The sequence below is a fragment of the Camelina sativa genome, chromosome 19, assembly GCF_000633955.1.
Source record: "Camelina sativa cultivar DH55 chromosome 19, Cs, whole genome shotgun sequence".
Classification (NCBI taxonomy): domain Eukaryota; kingdom Viridiplantae; phylum Streptophyta; class Magnoliopsida; order Brassicales; family Brassicaceae; genus Camelina; species Camelina sativa.
Window position 1 is genome coordinate 6,829,916 of NC_025703.1, and position 20,388 is coordinate 6,850,303.

Here is a 20,388-nt window from a genome sequence, read left to right on the forward strand (position 1 = left end):
CTTCATCATTTCTCACTACCCAAGCTCTTCCTGCAATCAGTTTTCCTTTGGACCAAGAGCAACCAACATTACACTTTACCCAGGATTCTTGTGGTCTAGACTAATAAACGAGAAGTTCACCATCCTCTGTTGTAGTTTTGTTGAGCGAAGGACTCAGTGTCTCAAGATTTTCTCCGCTGTCCTTTATCTGAGCCTGAAACCAATCATCAACCTCTTCATGAATTTTGCTCTTTGTATCTAGAGGGGAGAAACAGATACCTTCAAAGCATAAAGAGTTCCTATTTTTCCAGATCCTCCACAGGATCCAAGGGAAACATTTTCTCAAACCAGCTGGCCATCGCAGGTTGTTTCTGTTGGTTAGGAGATGATAGACATTTGAAAAAACAGAGCCATTTTGGAACCCAGAATTCGGAGAGGGATAGTCAGATAGAGCCCAAATCTGTCTGGCATAAGTGCAAGTAAATAGGATGTGGTTAATGGTCTCTTCTGCTTCTCCACAAACTCGACAAAGTTCATCTCCTTCAATTCCTCTTCTCCTGAGTAGATTTGCCACTGGAAGAGCTCCACTGAGGACTTTCCATAAGAATATCTTGATTTTTGGGGCGGTTTGAATACTCCATACCTCAGCTTTGAGACCATTTAGAGATGGTTGAGCTTCAACATCCTTGAGCGCTTGAGAATTAATAGATAGGGAGGCTAGCCAGTAGCCTGATTTGACGGAATACTCCCCACTTTTGTTATGCTTCCACACGTGATAATCTTTGTGATCTCTTACAGGTTTAATAGATTGTATTCTGTTTATATCTTGGGGAAAGAAGTGCTCTTCCAAAGCATCTAGATCCCATAACCCTGTACTCGGATCAATAAGGTCCTTCACTCTCAAGCAAACGTCAAAAATGGTATTTTTCCTCCATGGTGCTCTCATCCCATTATCCTCAATCCACGGTTCGGTCCATACAAACATTGATTATTCATTTCCTATCTTCTTCTCTAAACCTTTTTGTAAGAGCTCTCTTCCATGTAGAATACTTCTCCACCCGAAAGAGGGACGATAAGACAAACCTGCCTCCAAAAAATTGTCAAGCGGGTAGTATCTACTCTTCATTAGCTTTGAAAATAGGCAATCCTCGTCTTGGAATAACCGCCAGGCTTGTCTGGCTAGGAGCACTTGGTTAAAAGTTTGTATGTCCTTGAATCCCAGTCCCCCTTTTTGTTTGGGGAGACACAGTTTATCCCAGCTTAACCAATGGATTTTCCTTGAATGTTCATTTGAACTCCACCAAAATTCTGCCATAGCGCTTGTCAAGTTTTCACAGGTTGACACTGGCAATTTGAAGCAGGACATAGCAAAGACATGCATTGCAAGGGCCACTGACTTCAATAACATTTCTTTGCCTCCCTGAGAAAGAAACCTTGAATACCACCCTGACATCTTACCTTTAACTCTGTCTTTGAGGTATGAGAGCATTTCCACTTTCGATCCACTAAAACATTCGGGTAAACCTAAATAATTGCCAACACCTCCTTGATTGAAAATCCCCAGTTTTCCTTAGATAGACCTCTTTATCACCTCATTTACTTTTGAGCCAAAGGTAATTGATGATTTTGAAAGGTTGATGATCTGCCATGTGGCTGCACCATAACTATTCAGGATCCGTTGAATTGTGTCAGCTTGATCCATAGAAGCCTTGCATAGAAACAAGCTGTCGTCTGCAAACAGCAAGTGATTAACCCAAGGTCCTTGATCCGAGAAAGAGATGCCTTCAATTTTGCCTTCCGCTTGAGCTTTGTTTAACAGATGTGATAAACCTTCTGTGCAAAGTACAAAGAGAAAAGGGGATAGAGGATCTCCTTGTCTCAACCCTCTCTGAGGAGTTATCATCCCATATGGCTGGTCATTAAGTAGAACTGAGTAAGTAACCGTGGAGACACATCTCATCACCCATTCAATCCAAATATTATGAAATCCCATGGCCACTAAGAGATACCTAAGATAGCTCCATTCTACCCTATCATATGCCTTTGACATATCAGTTTTTATGGCCATGAAGTCCTTAGAGATACTCGGATGAACTCTCAAGCTGTGCACTAGTTCGTGAGCAACGAGAATATTATCCGATATGAGCCTGTCTGAAACAAAAGCTGATTGTGATTCAGAGACAATATCTGAAAGGAAGGGTTGCAACCTGAACACCATGATTTTTGAAATGATTTTGTAGAGTACTGAGCAAAGACTTATAGGTCTTAAGTTTGTCATTTCTGTAGGATGATGCGTTTTTGGAATCAAGCACAAGTGTGTGTAGTTCCAATCAGATGGGAGAACTCCTTCAACAAAAAACTTCTGAATCTCAGCAATTACTTGAGGACCTATGATGTTCCAGTAATGTTGAAAGAATAACGCCGACATTCCATCAGGTCCGGGAGCACTAGACGCTTTAATGGAAAAAGTTGCAGCTTTGATTTCTTTAGCTGAGACCTTCTTGATCAGGGCTTTATTCATTTCCTCAGACACTCTAGTACTAAACCCTGAGAACCACTCATTGAAAGGAGCAGGATTAGAAGATTTAAACAGATTGGCGAAATAAGCCGAGGCTACTTCTCCCTTTGCAGCTTCAGATTTCTGGAAGATCCCATTAATATCCTTAAGCTTATCAATTCTATTTCTCTCTCTGTTGTTTTTAACCGAAGCATGAAAGAACTTAGAATTCCTATCTCCACTTCTTAGCCACTTTTGTCTGCTTTTCTGTTTCCAATATTTTTCTTCTTCTCTATAAGCCAAACAAAGTTCCCTTTTTAAGATCCTAATCTTCTGGAAGTTTGGCCATCTATCAGACTGTTCTTTCTCCAGAGCAACCTCTATCTGCTGAATTTTGTCAAAAGCATTCATAGAGTTCATTTTTTTCCAAGTACTTAAAGATTTCCTGCACTCTCTGAGTCTGTCTGCAACTGACAGATTAAAACCTGGTCTCTGCACTGTCCATGCTTTGATAATAGCTTCCTTAACCCCTTGTTTACGCAGGAAATGACAATCAAACCGAAACTGGCCCTTATAGGATTGTTGCGAAGACATCAACTTTACTAGAACAGGTCTGTGATCAGATCCTCTCATATCCAAGAAAGCTTGGTTTGAAGCTGGAAACTGAGCAAACCATTCACTATTGCCAAAAGCCCTATCCAATCTGCTCTGGATCCACATATCTCCTCTTTTACCAGCCCAAGTGAATTTATTTCCATGACTCGGAAGCTCACTCATATCACAAGCATTTAGCATATCCGAGAAAGGCTTGAAAGAAGCATCAGTTCTTCTTGGACCACCTAGTTTTTCACCATTATGTAGAATCTCATTGAAATCACCTAGGATACACCATCTATCTCTCCTTCCAATTCCAATCCGAGATAATCTTTCCCAAACAAAGTTTCTATTACTTTTATTCGGATTACCGTAAATACAAGAAACAAAGAAGTTTAAATCTCCAAATTAAACTTGAAGATCCAACTTGTTCTTATCAAAAAACTTTATATCTAGCTTAATATTATTCTTCCAGAACAGAGCCAATCCACCACATTTTCCAATGGGGTCAACTGTAAAAACCCTATCATATCCTAACCATTCTTGCAGGTCCACTAATACATCTCTTTGATTCATAGTCTCCATCAAAAAAAGCATCTCTGGGAAATGTTTCTTACGCATTTCTTTGAGACGAGGAATCGCCAAGTCTTGAGACTGTCCCAAGCCCTGACAATTCCAGCTCATTATGCCCATTGGGCGTTAGGCAATCCCCCCTTTGGGATCACCTCTTTGGGATTAAGCTTTTGTTGTTTAGCAGTGCTTGTTCCCACAATGTCTGCTTTTCTCTTCACTTGCTCACCAATTGTTAGCCCCTTCTTCAGATTATGCATACTTTCTATCTGAAACTGATCCTTAGGCTTGAGTTTTCTCGTAGACTTTGAAGGGCTGTTTCTTGGTTTACCTTTTTTTCAAACCAATCCCGGATGAACCAGACTCAAAGGATCCAGTCCTGTAACCCGTCAGATTGGCTTGAAAAGGTTGAGAAAGAGTAAGGAAGTTGCTATTATGATAAGTAGAATCAATATAAAACTTCTCCACAGGCCAAACACTTTCTTCCATTAGATTTGTCTAAGGAACCCTTTTTTCCAAACTAAGTGAGCCAGCAGCTTCGTTTCTCAATGAAATGTCCGGGTCTTCAAAACCAAAGACAAACCATTTCCCTTTGTTTACCTTGGGGTGGAAAATAGGAGCAGGTTCTAACCTTAGGATTGATTTTTTCCAAATGGGGTCCTTTTCAACCTCTCCCACAGTCTTCTTTACATGATCCCTTTTTATGACTAATTCTTCCTCATTTCCTAGCCTCAAATACTGCCTCATACCTTCCAGTACTTCAGGAGCAATACGAGGTCTCCCGGAGTTGGGATCAATTCCAACTTGATATTCTGATAGCACTCCAAACAGCGGGTCAGACGGTTTTAGCACCGGCTCTGCTTTGGGATTTTCAGCTTTCCCACCTGTTCTTGAAGAAACCTCTACAGGAACCTGTTTGTCAGGAATAAGGGGCAATCCTCCTTTTCATGGGTGAGTCTCTGGCATTCATAGCACCATTTGTGAATTTTTTCGTATTCAAATTTGACAAACGTAGTGCCCCCATTCTTTATAACCACAGCTTTTGATCTTCTAAGAGGTCTAGAGACATCAAACATAACCTTAACTCTAATGAATTCTTGTACTTGAGACTCATCTGGGTCAAAAGCTACCTCTAATACTTGTCCAATGATTTTCCCTAAAGCCGTTAAGGCCTGTTTCGTGTAGAAATTTATCGGCAGCTTCCAGATCTGAATCCACAAAGGAACAAATTGCAGATAATTATCAGGGGGATATTCATACCATCTATCCATAACCATAGCCCATTGGTTATAAGTTTGGACTCCTTTGTCGAGCACTTCTTGCAAGTCATGTTCATACTTGAATATGAACTGGAAGCGTTCTCTTGATAAAGCGATTCCCCTCACTCTTCCAATCTTTTGCCACTTCCTTGGCATATCTTTGATTAGGTGATTCATTGGCTGTCTGGTTGGGTTTAGAGTACGCCCCACCAAGCTAATGGTGTTTCTTTCGCACGAGGAGAATTCTGGGAGATCAAGCATCTCGAACGGCAACTCTTCCTCATCCTTCAGAGACATAGCCATTAAGGCTTTATCCATTGCAGATGACATGATTAAGAAAAATCTGGTAAAAACTTCACAAGATTGAAAGACAAACTTTCTCATTTTTTTTCAGAAATTTAAGATCTACTTTTTGAAACACAAAAAGTAACGATAAACTGGGTGAATAGAACTCGAAAGAAACGTGTTTTTACCACTTTGACTCTAGTCTTCAAACTAGTAATAGACACTAAATGAGATAAAGTATTCTAACCCCAAAAGAGAAACCTTCGTGAAATCCTTAATCTAAACATGTTTCAATCACAAATCTAAAAGTGTTTATTTTAACCCATAAACATAATATATTGTTGTCTGCCACTACTACCAGTAAAGTAAACTACACAACACTTACCTGCAAACACGTACATCTTCTATTTTAGGCTATTAATCGAATTATCATTCTATAATCCTTTTTAGCTAATTAGGCTCTTGGTGTTGAAGCCTTGTTCTTTTGTGATTTTCTATAAATGGGGTATAGTCTGATTTTTTTGGTGCTCGTTGGTGAACCTTTCTCAGGTTCCTTGGTTGATGTAAGGTTGTAACATTTCCGAACTTCAATATAATCATATCTCGATGACAAAACGAATATCTTTTTCTACTTTCACCAACTCGCCTAGAAAGAAAATATATTGAAGTGCGTCAATGTGGGCTTGGAGCTTTAAGCTTCAAAAGCCTCATTCAAAGCCCACATCACAAGTGCAAGGATATTAGATTGATAGATTCTACAAAAATGGGACGTTCTTAGATGCTGCATCTTACTTAAACAACAAAAGATACAATTTTTTTATATTACAGATTACATAGACGACGACAACAACAACAACAACAACTTACGATCTTCCTTCATCATTTATAACAAAGGAGACCAGAATTTTCCCGGTCACCAAATCCTAAAAACCCTTCACAAAGGTTGTTGAAGAGTGACCACCAAGGGACTTGTCACATTTCGTTTCCCATCTGACCAAACTATATGACCAGTCTTCACATTTGTCGCTCCTGGTGACAGCTTCACCTTTGTGGTCTTTACCCTAACAATAAAACTCAGTTTCTGCCCGACCCGTCTGAACGATAGCTTCTCCGGCTCAACCGTCACCGTAGTCCCTCTCGGCGGCCTAATCTTAATCTCATAAACCGAATCAGAGTCGCCTACATTAGTCACTGTCCTAATGAAATGTGTCGACATTTTACTCTCTCCGTACTGCTGAAACACGACTGAAAACGACGGGTAGTTCAAATTCCCAACATGTCCCGCTCGTCTCGCACCGTCGCAGTCCGCTTTGCGACGGGTTATTGTCACAATGTTGGCTCCTGTGTAGTTAGAATTACACAAGAAGTTGATATAATCATAAGATGTTATATCATAGACCAATCCCGGATCCATAGCTTTGGTTGGGTGAACATGACCCGAACCATAATCCATAACCGAAGATGTATTGCCNTCACATTTGTCGCTCCTGGTGACAGCTTCACCTTTGTGGTCTTTACCCTAACAATAAAACTCAGTTTCTGCCCGACCCGTCTGAACGATAGCTTCTCCGGCTCAACCGTCACCGTAGTCCCTCTCGGCGGCCTAATCTTAATCTCATAAACCGAATCAGAGTCGCCTACATTAGTCACTGTCCTAATGAAATGTGTCGACATTTTACTCTCTCCGTACTGCTGAAACACGACTGAAAACGACGGGTAGTTCAAATTCCCAACATGTCCCGCTCGTCTCGCACCGTCGCAGTCCGCTTTGCGACGGGTTATTGTCACAATGTTGGCTCCTGTGTAGTTAGAATTACACAAGAAGTTGATATAATCATAAGATGTTATATCATAGACCAATCCCGGATCCATAGCTTTGGTTGGGTGAACATGACCCGAACCATAATCCATAACCGAAGATGTATTGCCAGTGGACTCATCCATCATAGCCTCACCGCGGTTATCAACCCTGTAAGCCGTTGTCATCAATGCTGATCTTATCGCCGCAGGACTCCAATCCGGATGAGACGCCTTGAGCAGAGCAGCTAGACCAGACACGTGGGGGCACGCCATTGAAGTGCCTGATAAAATGTTGAACTCCGTTCTCCGGTTATCAGAAGAAACACCCGATGGACCAATCCGGTCAGGCCAAGCAGCTAAAATGTTCAAACCGGGTGCGATAACATCCGGTTTAAGAATGTCCGGCGTCTCTGGGTTAGGCCCACGAGCAGAGAAAGATGCCACAACCGGTGCAGGTCGGATCCCAAGTCGAGTCCCTTTGAAAACAATCGTAGCCGTTGGTTTCTTCGATGAACGAGACTTAGACGATTCAGAGATGTACCTTCGTATCTCATCTCCACCAGAAGCACCAACAGATGTCGCCGGTAACACGTGGCAATCGGCGACTAAACCTTCACCGTCGAACACACCATTCGCTATAATCATCCCCAAGCCTCCATTTTTTCTAACGATCTCACCTTTGGTTGCTCTAGAGTTGATTCCTCTATCACAAAGAACGATCTTTCCCTTAACCAAATTCGGATCCAACGAACCTTCGAGACACAGAGACGAAGAGTAACCGTCACCACCGAGTAAACTACCACCGTAAACTAACGGGTACATTCGACCCGGATCCAGACCCGGTCCACCGTAAACACTAACACCTGAAATCATCTTCCCGTTACCGAGCTTCACATTCGCCGGAAAATCCCTATCAATTGTTCCAGCTCCGACTGTAGTCATCCACGGAGCAACGTTCGTCACCGTCAAAGCACCGGGACCTCCGTTTCCGGCGGAAGCAGAGACGAAGATCCCTCTGTCAATAGCTCCGAAAGCTCCAATGGCGATTGCGTCTAGGTAGTAAGGAACCACGACGCCTCCGACAGAGAGTGAGATGACATCGACACCGTCGGCGACGGCGGTGTCGAAAGCAGCTAAGATATCGGAGTCGTAACAGCCGGAGTTCCAACAGACTTTGTACGCGGCGAGTCTTGCCTTCGGAGCCATCCCAGCAGCGAGGCCGCGAGCGTAGCCGAGCGTCGACGCCGGAAAAACGTAACGGCCGGCGGAGATCGAAGCAGTATGTGTTCCATGTCCATCTGAGTCACGCGGGGAGCGAAACTCAGTCGTTTCGTTCATCTTCCCGTTGGTTGCTTCGTAACCGCCGCAGAAGAATCTAGCTCCGACGAGTTTACGGTTACAAGCCGTTGTAGGGAAATCTTGAGAAGCGATACATTGGCCTTTCCATCTAATGGGAACAGGGCCAAGACCACGGTCATCAAAGCTTGGTCTTTCGGGCCAAATACCCGTATCGATTACTCCGATTACAAGATCCGACCCGAAATCGGACTCTTCGAGTAAGCCCGCTTTGTCGGTGGACCGAAGACCAAGAAACTCAGGGGAACGAGTGGTGTGCAAGTGACGGACTTGCTCGGGGATAACAGAGATGACATGAGGATGGTTTAAGAGCTGAGCAGCGTCTTGTGAAGTGAGTCTTGCGGAGAAGCCATGAAAAACGGTGTCGTATGTGTGGATGATGGAAGGAGTGGTGGATGTGAGTGAGGTGAGTGAGGAGGTGTACCAGTGACGGTGAGTTGGGAAGATTGAAGGTTTAGCTTCGTGGTCGACGTGGATGATGTAAGTCAAGGAGTTTAGGTCGTTGGTAGAAGAGGAAGAAGAAGATGGGGAAAGAAGAGTCAAGAGGAAGAAGAAGAAGAAGAGAGCCATTGACGGAGAAAGGTAGGGTTTTGGATTGTGGATTTGGTTAGTGAGTGGAGGAAGAAGAAGAAGGTTGATGAGGGTACCACATTGATGATACAGAAGCGGAGAAAGAGAAGAGAGACTGTGGTTTACCCTAGTGTCTAGTGTGTGTACACAGAGGAAGGAAGCAGAAGAAGTTGTGTTTTTGTGAGCTGGAGGCACAGTCTCTTTTTTTTTTTTTTTTGCTTTGTTTATTTACGGAATTACCCCTATATACTTTTTCTAAAAAATTAAATGTGATAGTGTTTGAAACTACAATAGTAGATGGGATTTTTGATTTCTCATATAGATATAGTCCATTAGAAGAAATTGAAGAGGAAAGATAAAAACATATATATTCGGTAGGTGCAGTTATGTTTCCAGGTGACAGATTCATATGTTTCTTTCACGGGTTATTTTCAAAATCTAAATATGCATTGATTGGGATAACATATTTGGTCGCTTATTATTAAAATCTTGCTTTGATTCCATCTCTTGACGTCAAAACAAAAGTAAGGTTTTTCACGTCATTTGGATTTGGTAAAAGCTAACACTAAACAGACGTGGGTCCTTTGGCTTGTTCGACATGTGTTTGAGTTCGCTCGTGTTTAGAATCTTAGGATAAACTTAAACTTTTTATTAATCAGAATAAGGATAAGCCATTATGATATTTTTGTCCAATGTTTGATTAGTTGTTAAGATACATTTGAGATGTTTTGACCAAAATAACATTTATTTTCTTTGGATAAAATTGATCAACGAATCTTACCAGAAGTTTGTCATATGATTAGAACTTAGAAGGACTTCTTAATAAAAAAAAAATATATACTACAACAAGTTATAAAAAAAAAGACTCTATAATTCTTAGTTTGACGCTTAGAGCCTTAGAGGAAACAAAACATTTCGGAAGCATAATAAATTAGAGTTACAAGATGTGTTTATGTTCCATAGAAAATCCACCTGACTAGTTTGGTCGATGTTTATTACAGGTATATTATTGAGCCCAGAGACAAAGCAGTGCGTTGTGTTCACGTGATTTTTGTTTTCTTCTGCTATTTTTTTCTTTTTTATTACAAGAAAATAACCAACCCCAAGAATTTAAAGTCTATAATAAAACGAAAAAAGTGTACCCATTCAACTGTATTGGCGGGGTAATACGGACAATAAATGTACGTCTAGTGTATTATTTATTTTGCAGAAATTAATCAGACCAAAATTGCCGAAATTCATTAAGATCATTGAATTTTGCAGATTATTCAGGTACAATGGGACTATTCCTTTTATTTGTGGGGTAAAAAATAAATAGAGACTATTCTAGGATTCTTTATCTAAAAGTAAAACAATTATTATTGACTATGGGGGAAGTCTAGTAGCGACTACTGAGTAGCGACTAGTGAGTAGGAAGTTCTCTAAAGCGAAACATATAGAATGGACCTCTTTCTCTAATTACTCTTCTTTTTCACTTTTGCTTTAACTTATTAATCAAAGTCGAATCAAACCTTCGACCTTTTGAAACCTTAATACTATTTTCCAATAGACTTACATTTGCATATTAATGCAATAGGCATAACAGTCGTTACGCTAGAGTGCTAAACTCGTTACCCTAGAGTGCTAAACAATACGCCAACAACCTCAGCTTAGATTTATAAATAAATTTGATCAAATAACGCATCGAATGGGCCTTTAAGTACGAATATGGGAAGCGTGAGAAGAAACCCACGCAGATCCACATCCATAGCAAAAGTCAAACCCACACCTACAAAAAACACCCAAAAGACAAAAATCAAATGATTGATATTAGTATTGGAACACACTCTTCCAAAGCAAAAAAAAAAGATTTGTAATGATTCAAACACAAACCTGCAATTTATATGCAGACAACCATAGACTTTATCAACGTAGTACTTGCACTTAGGACACCTTCTCCACTGCTTGTTCTTCGCCATCTGAACCAACAAAGCATCTTCTTCATCACTACTCTTCTTCTTCGTATTCCCATATTTCTGGAACTCCTCACAGCCAATCCCCGCATGCCACGTAACCTTACACTTAACGCAGAACAGTCTGTGACAAGACGGGCACTCCGTCTGCGTCACGTTAGCATCACCACCTCCATCGTTCACCATCATTGCCGAACAGTCTTTGAACGGACAGTAGAACTTATCCCACGAGGAGATAAGCGACTCGCACAAGATTTTCTCCCAGCGGTCGAACACGTCCTTAGGGATCAGATCTCGACAAGCGTACGGCTCTATAAGGCTCGTACACTCCACGTCAGGGCATTTGATCCTCGCTGCGTTATCTTTGATCTTAGTCGCCACGTAACGTACGGTGCAGTCGGTGCAGTACGAGTGAGCGCAGTTAGTTGTTCCTCGGAAGATGTCAGACGAAGGTTTCTGGTCCATACAGATCATACAGAACATTCTTGATGATGGTTCGACGGGATCCTCCTCGATTTTTATCTCCGGTTCCTGCTTAACCCGCGTGACAAGGTTCATCTGGACTTGGGGATGATGATGATTAACCCCAACCGTAGAAGCGACCAAGGAAGAAAACAGAGCTTCTTGGAGACAGAGCTCCGTAGCGTAGTTCTCGTCGGAGATTGGGAAAACCTCATCGTAATCGAATAAATCAGAGAAGTAGGTTTCGTCTACCAACACATCCGTGTCCATCTTTGGGCTTGACGAAGATGATGATGACGAACCGTCATTCATCTGTAGAAACTGAGAAGAAGGGTTTAGGGGAAAACTCTTTATTATTGTGTTAGTCTTTCTTAATCAATGATACATGGTTTATATAACACTAGGTCTTATGGTTTATATAACACTAGGTCTTAGTGTTTACAACAATATTAGGGTTTATAATAACTGACATAACAAAGTCCAACCTGGGCTGTTGGCCCATACATGAATAATCTTGTTATTTTAGTTTACTATCAGTTTCTAAGTGCATTCACACTATATAATGGCGTTGGATGTTGAATTCGAAGGGTCTTTAACTTTTAGATAAATGCATAGGATTAATTAGTTGTCAACTTGTCATTGATCAAGATAGCATTGGAATATTAAATTTTAAGCAATTGAATTGTAGTCAAATACAATATATGCCTTTTGGTTATCTCTAAAAACAGTTTGACAAAAAAAAAAAAAGGTTATCTCTAAAAACAAACACATAAACCTTTCACTTAATATTTTCTTGATTACATAGAAACCACATTATATTGACGGACTCTCATAATTAAAAAAGTAAATGGATCATGGCTATTGATAATAACAACAACAAACGAAAGGTTTGTCAGGCCTCCTATAGGGAGGACGGTAGTTTCCTGTCTCGTACCCCTTTGATAAGCAGGTCGCGGTGCATTGTTGTGCTCCATATGAGAATGTGCATAATAACTCCTCAAAGCATTCCATGTGGACCTTCAGTTCTTTAGTTTGGATCTTTGCACACACACATGCAAAAATTCCACAATGTCAAATTACATTTTCACAAACCAGGATTCTTTTACAATTTCTACATCTTCTCCATGTTGTATATATGTTGCTCTTAACAAAATATACTGTATGAAAAAGTTAATCGGTTATAATTATTGGTATATAGTATAAAAGAACTGACACCATATGGGCTTTGATTGGTGACAAAAACAAAGTTTTACTATTTGTACAGTTTTGATTTTTTACCAATCACAAAAACTTTATCAAAAACTTTATTATAAGCTTTACTCTCAGTTTTTTTGTACAGTTTTCATGTACAGCTCTTTCTTACAGTGAGTCTTGCGGAGAAGCCATGGAAAACGATGTCGTATGTGTGGATAATTGAAGGAGTGGTGGATGTGAGTGAGGCAATTGAGGAGGTGTACCAGTGACGGTGAGTTGGGAAGATTGAAGGTTTAGCTTCGTGGTCGACGTGGATGATGTAAGTCAAGGAGTTAAGGTCGTTGGTAGAGGAAGAAGAAGATGGGGAAAGAAGAGTCAAGAGGACAAGGAAGAGGAAGAAGAGAGCCATTGACGGAGAAAGGTAGGGTTTTGGATTGTGGATTTGGTTAGTGAGTGGAGGAAGAAGGAGAAGGTTGATGAGGGTACCACATTGATGATACAGAAGCGGAGAAAGAGAGGAGAGACTGTGGTTTACCCTAGTCCTAGTGTGTACACAGAGGAAGGAAGCAGAAGAAGTTGTGTTTTTGTGAGCTGGAGGCACTGTCTTTTTTTTTTTTTGGTTGCTTTGTTTATTTTACGTAATTACCCCTATATACTTTTTCTAAATATTAAATGTGATAGTGTTTGAAACTACAATAGTAGATGGGATTTTTAATTTCTCATATAGATATTGTCCATTAGAAGAAATTGAAGAGGAAAGATAGAAACATATATATTCGGTAGGTGCAGTTATGTTTCCAGGTGACAGATTCATATGTTTCTTTCACGGGTTATTTTCAAAACCTAAATATGCATTGATTGGGATAACATATTTGGTCGATTATTATTAAAATCTTGTTTTGATTCCATCTCTTGACGTCAAAACAAAAGTAAGGTTTTTCACGTCATTTGAGTTTGATAAAAGCTAAGGACTAAACAGACGTGGGTCCTTGGCTTGTTCGACATGTGTTTGAGTTCACTCGTGTTTAGAATCTTATTAGGATGACTTAACTTTTTATTAATCAGAATAAAGGATAAGCCACTATGATATTTTTGTCCAAAGTTTGATTAGTTGTTAGATACATGTAAAAATGTTTTGACCAAAATAACATTTATTTTTCTTTGGATAAAATTGATCAACAAATCTTACCAGAAGTTTGTCATATGATTAGAACTTAGAAGGACTTCTTAATGAAAAATAAATATATTACAACAAGGTAAAAAACTCTATAATTCTTAGTTTGACGCTTAGAGGAAACAAAAGATTTTGGAAGCATAATAAATTCGAGTTACAAGATGTGTTTATGTTCCATAGAAAATCCACCCGACTAGTTTGGTCGATGTTTATTACAGTATACTAGGACTCAGACCCCAGCGATGTCGCAGGAAAAATATTTTAGAAAAAAAATAAATTAAATTTAAAATTTAAAATTATACATTATGAAATTATTTGAATGTAATAGAATAGTTTAAATACATAAACATTAAACATAAATTGTTATTAAAAACACAACTATCAAAATAATAACTTATAACAAAAAATTTATGTAGAATAAATGCAACTTTGCAAAACATATTGTTTAAAATATTATAAATATAAGATATTTTTATGAGGAATTATGGTAAAGACCTACAATTAAAAAAATCATTATGACAAAGTGATCCTAACTGAGAATATTGAACTAATGGTTGTAATGAGTAAATGTAATTTTCTATTAAATAATTATAGTTAAAAATATATTTAATAATGAGTGAAACTGTATCAACTAAAAATTAAAATTAAAATATACAACTCTTAAAAATAAAATAAAATAAATTTTAAATATTAAATAGTTTTAAACGAAAAGTTAAGATAAATAGATGGAACTGTAAATTCTATACTAAGTTTTATTAAATTTCTATATTACTATAATCATTTCTAAAGTTTTAGTTAGATTATAGAATAATATTGATATTAGATATTAAAATTCAAATTATTTAGATTCAACAGAAAACAAAAAATTTCTTTCAACGAACAATGATTTGCTAGTTATTAATGAGAGACAAATATATAGAGAGTTCAAAAGATATGACTATTTAAATAGACACACCTATTAGAACGAAAAGTGGTGATGAAAAAATATGAATAAAATATAGTGATAAAACACAACTCTAAAATGAACAAATACAACTGTTTGAGTTTTTTTTTTAAACCATTTTTTTATAAAAAGTACTACGAAAAGTCGCAACTATTGTTTGCATTTATTCAGATTGTATTTTTATATATAAAAATATTTTTAATGAAAAGTTACGATAAATAAATGTAACTGTAAATTATATATTAAGCTGTCTTAAATTTCTCTATTGGTATAATCATTTCTAAAATTTTAGTTAGATTATAGAATAACGTTGAATATTAGATATATTCAATTATTTAGATTTAACATAAAATGGAAAATTTGTTTCAACGAATTTGTTAGTTAGTGATGAAGAGACAAATATAAAGAGAGTTCAAAAAGCATGACTATTTAAATAGACACACCTATTAAAACGAAAAGTTGTGATGAAAAAATATAAATAAAAGATAATGAAAAGACACAACTCTACAGATACAACCGTTTGAATTTTAAAAAACATTTTTTTTTACGAAAATGTACTACAAAAAGTTGCAACTGTTGTGTTTGCACTTGATTATACCTACAAACTCATATAAACTGCTTTTAAATAGAAAACATCTTTATTATTATATTCAAAAGTCAAATCCAAAAGTTCACTATATAATCTATCTAACTCTTGGAAAAAAACTCTAGATATTTTCATTAAATTTTTATATATAAAATTAACTAAAAGTTGTAAATTAGATTCATCATTCTAATTTTTTTTGTTAAATCAAGAATTGGAGGAATTTCTTTACTTTTAAAAGAATGAATGCTAGAGAATAATTTGGAGAGCTGTAAAAACCGTTGAGATTGAAATTGTATATTATTTTGTGTTATGACAAAAAAATGAAAACAAGTCAAATAGACAAATATATATAGATTCCAAAAGATACGAATATTCGAATAGACACAACTCTACAATGAACAATTGCAACTTTACAAAAAATACAATGAACAATTGTAATTTTTCATAAATAATCGTTTTAATGATTCATCACGACTTTTCAGAAAATATCTAAAATGTACTATTGAAAAAACACAATTGTTGGTCGCATTTATTCGGATTGTTATTATTATATAGATTATCGAGCCGAGACCAAAGCAGTGTGTTGTGTTCACGTGATTTTTGTTCTTTCCTACCAATTTTTTTTACAAGAAAATAACTATTTTTTTGTTTTTGAACAAACTTACAAGAAAATAACTAACCCCAAGATTTTAAAATTTATAATAAAATGAAAAAATTGTACCTATTCAACTGTATTGGCGGGGTAATACGGACAATAAGTGTAGGTCTAGTGTATTATTTATTTTGCAGAAATTAGTCAGGCTAAAATTTCTGAAATTCATTAAGATAATTGAATTTTTGCAGAATTATTCAGGTACAATGGGACTATTCTTTTTTCTTTCTTTTATTTGTGGGGTAAAAAATAAATAGAGACTATTTTAGTATTCTTCGTCCAAAGTAAAACCCATTATTATTATTAACTATGGGGGAAGTCTAGTACTGAGTAGTGAGTAGTGAGTAGTGAGTAGTGAGTATGAGTAGTGAGTTTTTTTTCGCTTTAGCTTTAACTTATTAATCAAAGTCGAATCAAACCTTGGACCTTTTGAAACCTGAATATTTTTATTCAATAGACTTACATTTTGCATGTTCATATGCCTAGAGTGCTAAACAATACGCCAACAACCTTACTTAGATTTATAAATAAATTTGATCAAATAACGCATCGAATGGGCCTTTAGGTACGAATATGGCAAGCGTGAGAAGAAACCCACGCAGATCCACATCCATAGCAAAACTGAAATCCACACCTACAAAACTCCCAAAAGACAAAGACCAAACGATCGATGTTAGAATTGGAACACTTCCTAAAAAAAAGGAAAAGATTTGTAATGATAAAAAGTTAAAAACACAAACCTGCAATTTATATGCAGACAACCATCGACTTTATCAACGTAGTACTTGCACTGAGGACACCTTCTCCACTGCTTGTTCTTCGCCATCTGAACCAACAAAACATCTTCTTCATCACTACTCTTCTTCTTCGTATTCCCATATTTCTGGAACTCCTCACAGCCAATCCCCGCATGCCACGTAACCTTACACTTAACGCAGAACAGTCTGTGACAAGACGGGCACTCCGTCTGAGTCACGTTAGCATCACCACCTCCATCGTTCACCATCATTGCCGAACAGTCTTTGAACGGACAGTAGAACTTATCCCATGAGGAGATAAGCGACTCGCACAAGATTTTCTCCCAGCGGTCGAACACGTCCTTAGGGATTAGATCTCGACACGTGTAGGGCTCTATCAGGCTCGTGCACTCAACGTCAGGGCATTTGATCCTCGCTGCGTTATCTTTGATCTTAGTCGCCACGTAACGTACGGTGCAGTCGGTGCAGTAGGAGTGAGTGCAGTTAGTGGTTCCTCGGAAGATGTCGGAGGAAGGTTTTTGGTCCATACAGATCATACAGAACATTCTTGATGATGGTTCGATGGGATCCTCCTCGATTTTTATCTCCGGTTCCTGCTTAACCCGCGTGACAATGTTCATCTGGACTTGGGGATGATGATTAACCCCAACCGTAGAACCGACCAAGGAAGAAAACAGAGCTTCTTGGAGATAAAGCTCCGTAGCGTAGTTCTCGTCGGAGATTGGGAAAACTTCATCGTAATCGAATAAAGCGGAGAAGTAGGTTTCGTCTACCAACAAATCCGTGTCCATCTTTGGGCTTGACGATGATGATGACGAACCGTCATTCATCTTGTTATGTGATTTTAGTTTACTACTTCTATGTTTCTAAATGCATTCACACTGACACTATATAATGGCGTTGGATGTTGAATTCGAAGGGTCTTTAATTTTTAGATTAATGCATAGATTATTTATTGTCAATGAAGATAGCATTGGAATATGAAATTTTAATTAATTGAATTGTAGTCAAATATGCCTTTTGGTTATCTCTAAAAACAAAAACACACATAAACCTTTTCAGTTATTTTCTTGATTACACAAAAATCACGTTGACTCTCATAATTAAGAAGTAGATGGATCATCCCTATTGATAATAACAACAACAACAGAAAGGTTTGTCAGGCCTCCTATAGGGAGGACGGCAGTCTCCGGTCTCGTACCCCTTTGATAAGCAGGTCTCGGTGCATTTTGGTGCTCCAATTATGGGCGCGCATAATAACTTGTCAAAGCATTTCATGTGGACCTTTAGTTCTTTAGTTTGGATCTCTGCACACACATATGCAAAAACTCCACAATGTCAAATTATATTTTCACAAACCAAGATTCTTTTACAATTTCTAAATCTTCTCCATGTTGTATATATGTTGCTCCTAACAAAATATACTGTATGAAAAGGTTAATCGGTTCTAATCATTGTCCATTGGTATATAAAAGAACATACCTGACACCATATCGTTTTGGGTGGACAACGAAACCACCATTATAACTACAAGAAAGGATGTCACTAATATTTTTTTGTGAAACCCATCGTTACTTTTTTTTTTTTTTGTATCAAATCTATTGAAGAAAACAATTTGCTTTGCAATTTTCCAGATCTTGAAAAGAACTGATGGATTTATAGAACTCTTGATTTTGGGATTGAAAATCCCATTATTTTACTTCCAAAAAATAATTTGACATTTAATGTTATTTTTTAAAAATATGTCCTACCATAAACAACTTTACTTTATTGGTTAAAAACACTATATTTGGGTTAAAATTAGTTGACTAAGAGCATCTCCATTAGTAATACTCATATAGATATCTTAAGCTTTAAATAATAGTATTAATTTAATTTTAGCCCACTACTAACTTGTTTTTATTTTTTCTCCTCCCATTAGTCATCCTTAAATATGGATGTCTTCACCAAGTATGATATAATTTATATTAATAATGTGTTTTTAGTATATTTTATAATGTTATAAATGTTAGTTATGGAGTTTATGCAAAACTAGGAAAATAAAACTAGAAATTAGTAGTTATAGTATAGTACATTTTATTTAAAAAACAAATATATTACATTATAAAAACTTTAAAACATTTATTACAATACTAAAAAAATCAAACTTAAAACTGGATATAATAAGTAGAAAAAAATACATATAATGATAGAAACATATAAAAGCATTATTAATATTGTAATTCTCATGAGTTAATCTTGAGTTTTGCCAAATTTTTACCAGATATGTTCTCATGGGTTAATTTTCATGAGTTAATTCTCAAATCTTCGTTTGTTTAGGAGTAAGTAACAAATTTCAGATGATTAAATTTTCATGAGTTAATTCGCAATATATATGTTGATGTTCATTCCCAAATTTCGGATGATTAAATTGTGCTGCTAAGATTTTTCAGACGGGCCGGTCGATGATATTTGGGAAATTTGCATAAAACGACATGAGTTGGAATTTTTTTTATCAGGAATCCGAATCTAGCATTCATAAGTCACAAAGAGATGCACTTAAACCTGTATTGTGGTCCATCTCTCTTTGCATGTGTCATAGTGTCAGGAGAGATGAAATGTGCTATTTTTTGCTTTTCAAAAGTCATCAACGAATTTGTGGCTCTTTCTTAGTATTGTTTTTTTTTTGTTTTTTACTCTAGTTTCTATGTCTCTGTAATAATAGAAAAAAAAAGCTAGACTGGTAGGTTCATTCCATAGTCCATCGAAAATGGAATTCACTCCAGAGTCCTAGAACTAGCGGCGGTACCGGAAAACAACGTCTCCCCATACGTCATTCATGTCAAGGAAGGACGACTTTTACAAAGAAAACGTCTAAGTGTCCAAAAACCATGTTGTGATGTGAATGTCCATGGAGGAGCTACGCTAAAGTCATTGTCATGCATACCGAGTGGGTTGGCTGGCTTGGAACAGCTCAACGGATCCTCCTCCTCCGATGGTAGCATTGGGAGAATACCAAAATTATGGACCGGGCCGGGTTCCGACGTTACTACGAGGGTCAATTGGATTGGATATACTCCGGTAATGACAAACGAGGAGGCGAAGAAGTTTACTGTTGTTGAGTTTCTGAACCAAAAAGGTTGTAAAACTAAAAAGAATTGACAAAACTATCACTAATATTAATTTTTTAAAAAGAATTGACAAAAATAAGCAAAAAATAAACAAAATATAAGGAAAATATTAGAAAATTAAAAATATATATATCAGTATATAGTTAGTAATATATTTTGCAATAATGGAGTACAGCCGACTCATATCGTAGTTTTCATAATCATCTTGACAGTCACTCATGCTAGTTTATAGTTAGTAATATATTTTGCAATAATGGAGTACAGCCGACTCATATCATAGTTTTCATAATCATCTTGACAGTCACTCATGCTAGTTTAGTTGGGAGAAAAGTATACTATATCGATGCTTTGATTAACAAACATGGATGGTTAAAGCAAACTGGTGTACCCTATAATGGTTCTATCTAAGACTCTAACAGAGTTTCTCTTGATAATTCATTGTAGTCCCCGGTTTAAGGGTTGTATAAATGATTAAGACAAAAAAAATATGTAGATTGAAAGCTCAATGAAACTCAACGCGATAAAATTCATTATCTGACTAATACAAAAGTGAGAAGTTTTGGGCCATTTGTGAAAGAAAGTCATCTACGGGATGATCTGCTAATTGGTTAGACTTATTAGGGTGAGTTTTAGTCATAATTACGCAA

At 37.3% G+C, this 20,388-nt stretch overlaps 5 protein-coding genes across 6 annotated transcripts in view; all 5 read right to left on the bottom strand.

Annotated features, from left to right (window-relative positions):
- The window catches only part of LOC104767503, a 1,902-nt gene extending 938 nt beyond the window's left edge, over positions 1-964 (bottom strand). Inside the window, exons 1-2 of the mRNA XM_010491522.1 lie at positions 328-964; positions 110-237 (exon numbers count right to left, since the gene is read on the bottom strand). Coding sequence (XP_010489824.1) covers positions 110-237; positions 328-964 — 765 coding nt within the window. The remainder of the gene's footprint in view (positions 1-109; positions 238-327) is intronic.
- LOC104765238 (subtilisin-like protease SBT1.5) lies at positions 5,938-9,084 on the bottom strand. 2 transcript variants are annotated; one of them, XM_019241458.1, is made up of 2 exons: positions 6,688-9,084; positions 5,938-6,229 (listed from the first exon to the last, which is right to left on the bottom strand). In XM_019241458.1, exons 1-2 carry the CDS (start codon positions 8,908-8,910, stop codon positions 6,119-6,121), a joined length of 2,334 nt encoding a protein of 777 aa, XP_019097003.1. In that variant the 5' UTR covers positions 8,911-9,084; the 3' UTR covers positions 5,938-6,118. The 2 variants fall into 2 exon arrangements, with proteins under 2 accessions (XP_019097003.1, XP_010487224.1); XM_010488922.2 differs by having other exon boundaries at positions 5,938-6,647; positions 7,106-9,077.
- Positions 10,606-11,636, bottom strand: LOC104767504 (probable E3 ubiquitin-protein ligase RNF217). The gene is made up of 2 exons (XM_010491524.1): positions 10,783-11,636; positions 10,606-10,678 (listed from the first exon to the last, which is right to left on the bottom strand). Exons 1-2 carry the CDS (start codon positions 11,634-11,636, stop codon positions 10,606-10,608), a joined length of 927 nt encoding a protein of 308 aa, XP_010489826.1.
- Positions 12,079-13,125, bottom strand: LOC104765239 (subtilisin-like protease SBT1.5). The gene is made up of 2 exons (XM_010488923.2): positions 12,688-13,125; positions 12,079-12,362 (listed from the first exon to the last, which is right to left on the bottom strand). Exons 1-2 carry the CDS (start codon positions 12,925-12,927, stop codon positions 12,183-12,185), a joined length of 420 nt encoding a protein of 139 aa, XP_010487225.1. The 5' UTR covers positions 12,928-13,125; the 3' UTR covers positions 12,079-12,182.
- Positions 16,435-17,461, bottom strand: LOC104767505 (probable E3 ubiquitin-protein ligase RNF217). Its single transcript, XM_010491525.1, has 2 exons — positions 16,614-17,461; positions 16,435-16,507 (listed from the first exon to the last, which is right to left on the bottom strand). Exons 1-2 carry the CDS (start codon positions 17,459-17,461, stop codon positions 16,435-16,437), a joined length of 921 nt encoding a protein of 306 aa, XP_010489827.1.

Coding starts and splice junctions, on each gene's coding strand:
- LOC104765238 (XM_019241458.1), bottom strand. CDS start 8,910: ATGGCTCTCTTCTTCTTCTTCTTCCTCTTGACTCTTCTTTCCCCATCT. Junction 6,230..6,687: donor TTAGGGTAAAGACCACAAAG/GTGAAGCTGTCA, acceptor AAGACCACAAAG/GTGAAGCTGTCACCAGGAGC.
- LOC104767505 (XM_010491525.1), bottom strand. CDS start 17,461: ATGAATGACGGTTCGTCATCATCATCGTCAAGCCCAAAGATGGACACG. Junction 16,508..16,613: donor TGTCTGCATATAAATTGCAG/GTTTGTGTTTTT, acceptor GGAGTTTTGTAG/GTGTGGATTTCAGTTTTGCT.
- LOC104765239 (XM_010488923.2), bottom strand. CDS start 12,927: ATGGCTCTCTTCTTCCTCTTCCTTGTCCTCTTGACTCTTCTTTCCCCA. Junction 12,363..12,687: donor GCTTCTCCGCAAGACTCACT/GTAAGAAAGAGC, acceptor GTGTGTGCAAAG/ATCCAAACTAAAGAACTGAA.
- LOC104767504 (XM_010491524.1), bottom strand. CDS start 11,636: ATGAATGACGGTTCGTCATCATCATCTTCGTCAAGCCCAAAGATGGAC. Junction 10,679..10,782: donor TGTCTGCATATAAATTGCAG/GTTTGTGTTTGA, acceptor TGTTTTTTGTAG/GTGTGGGTTTGACTTTTGCT.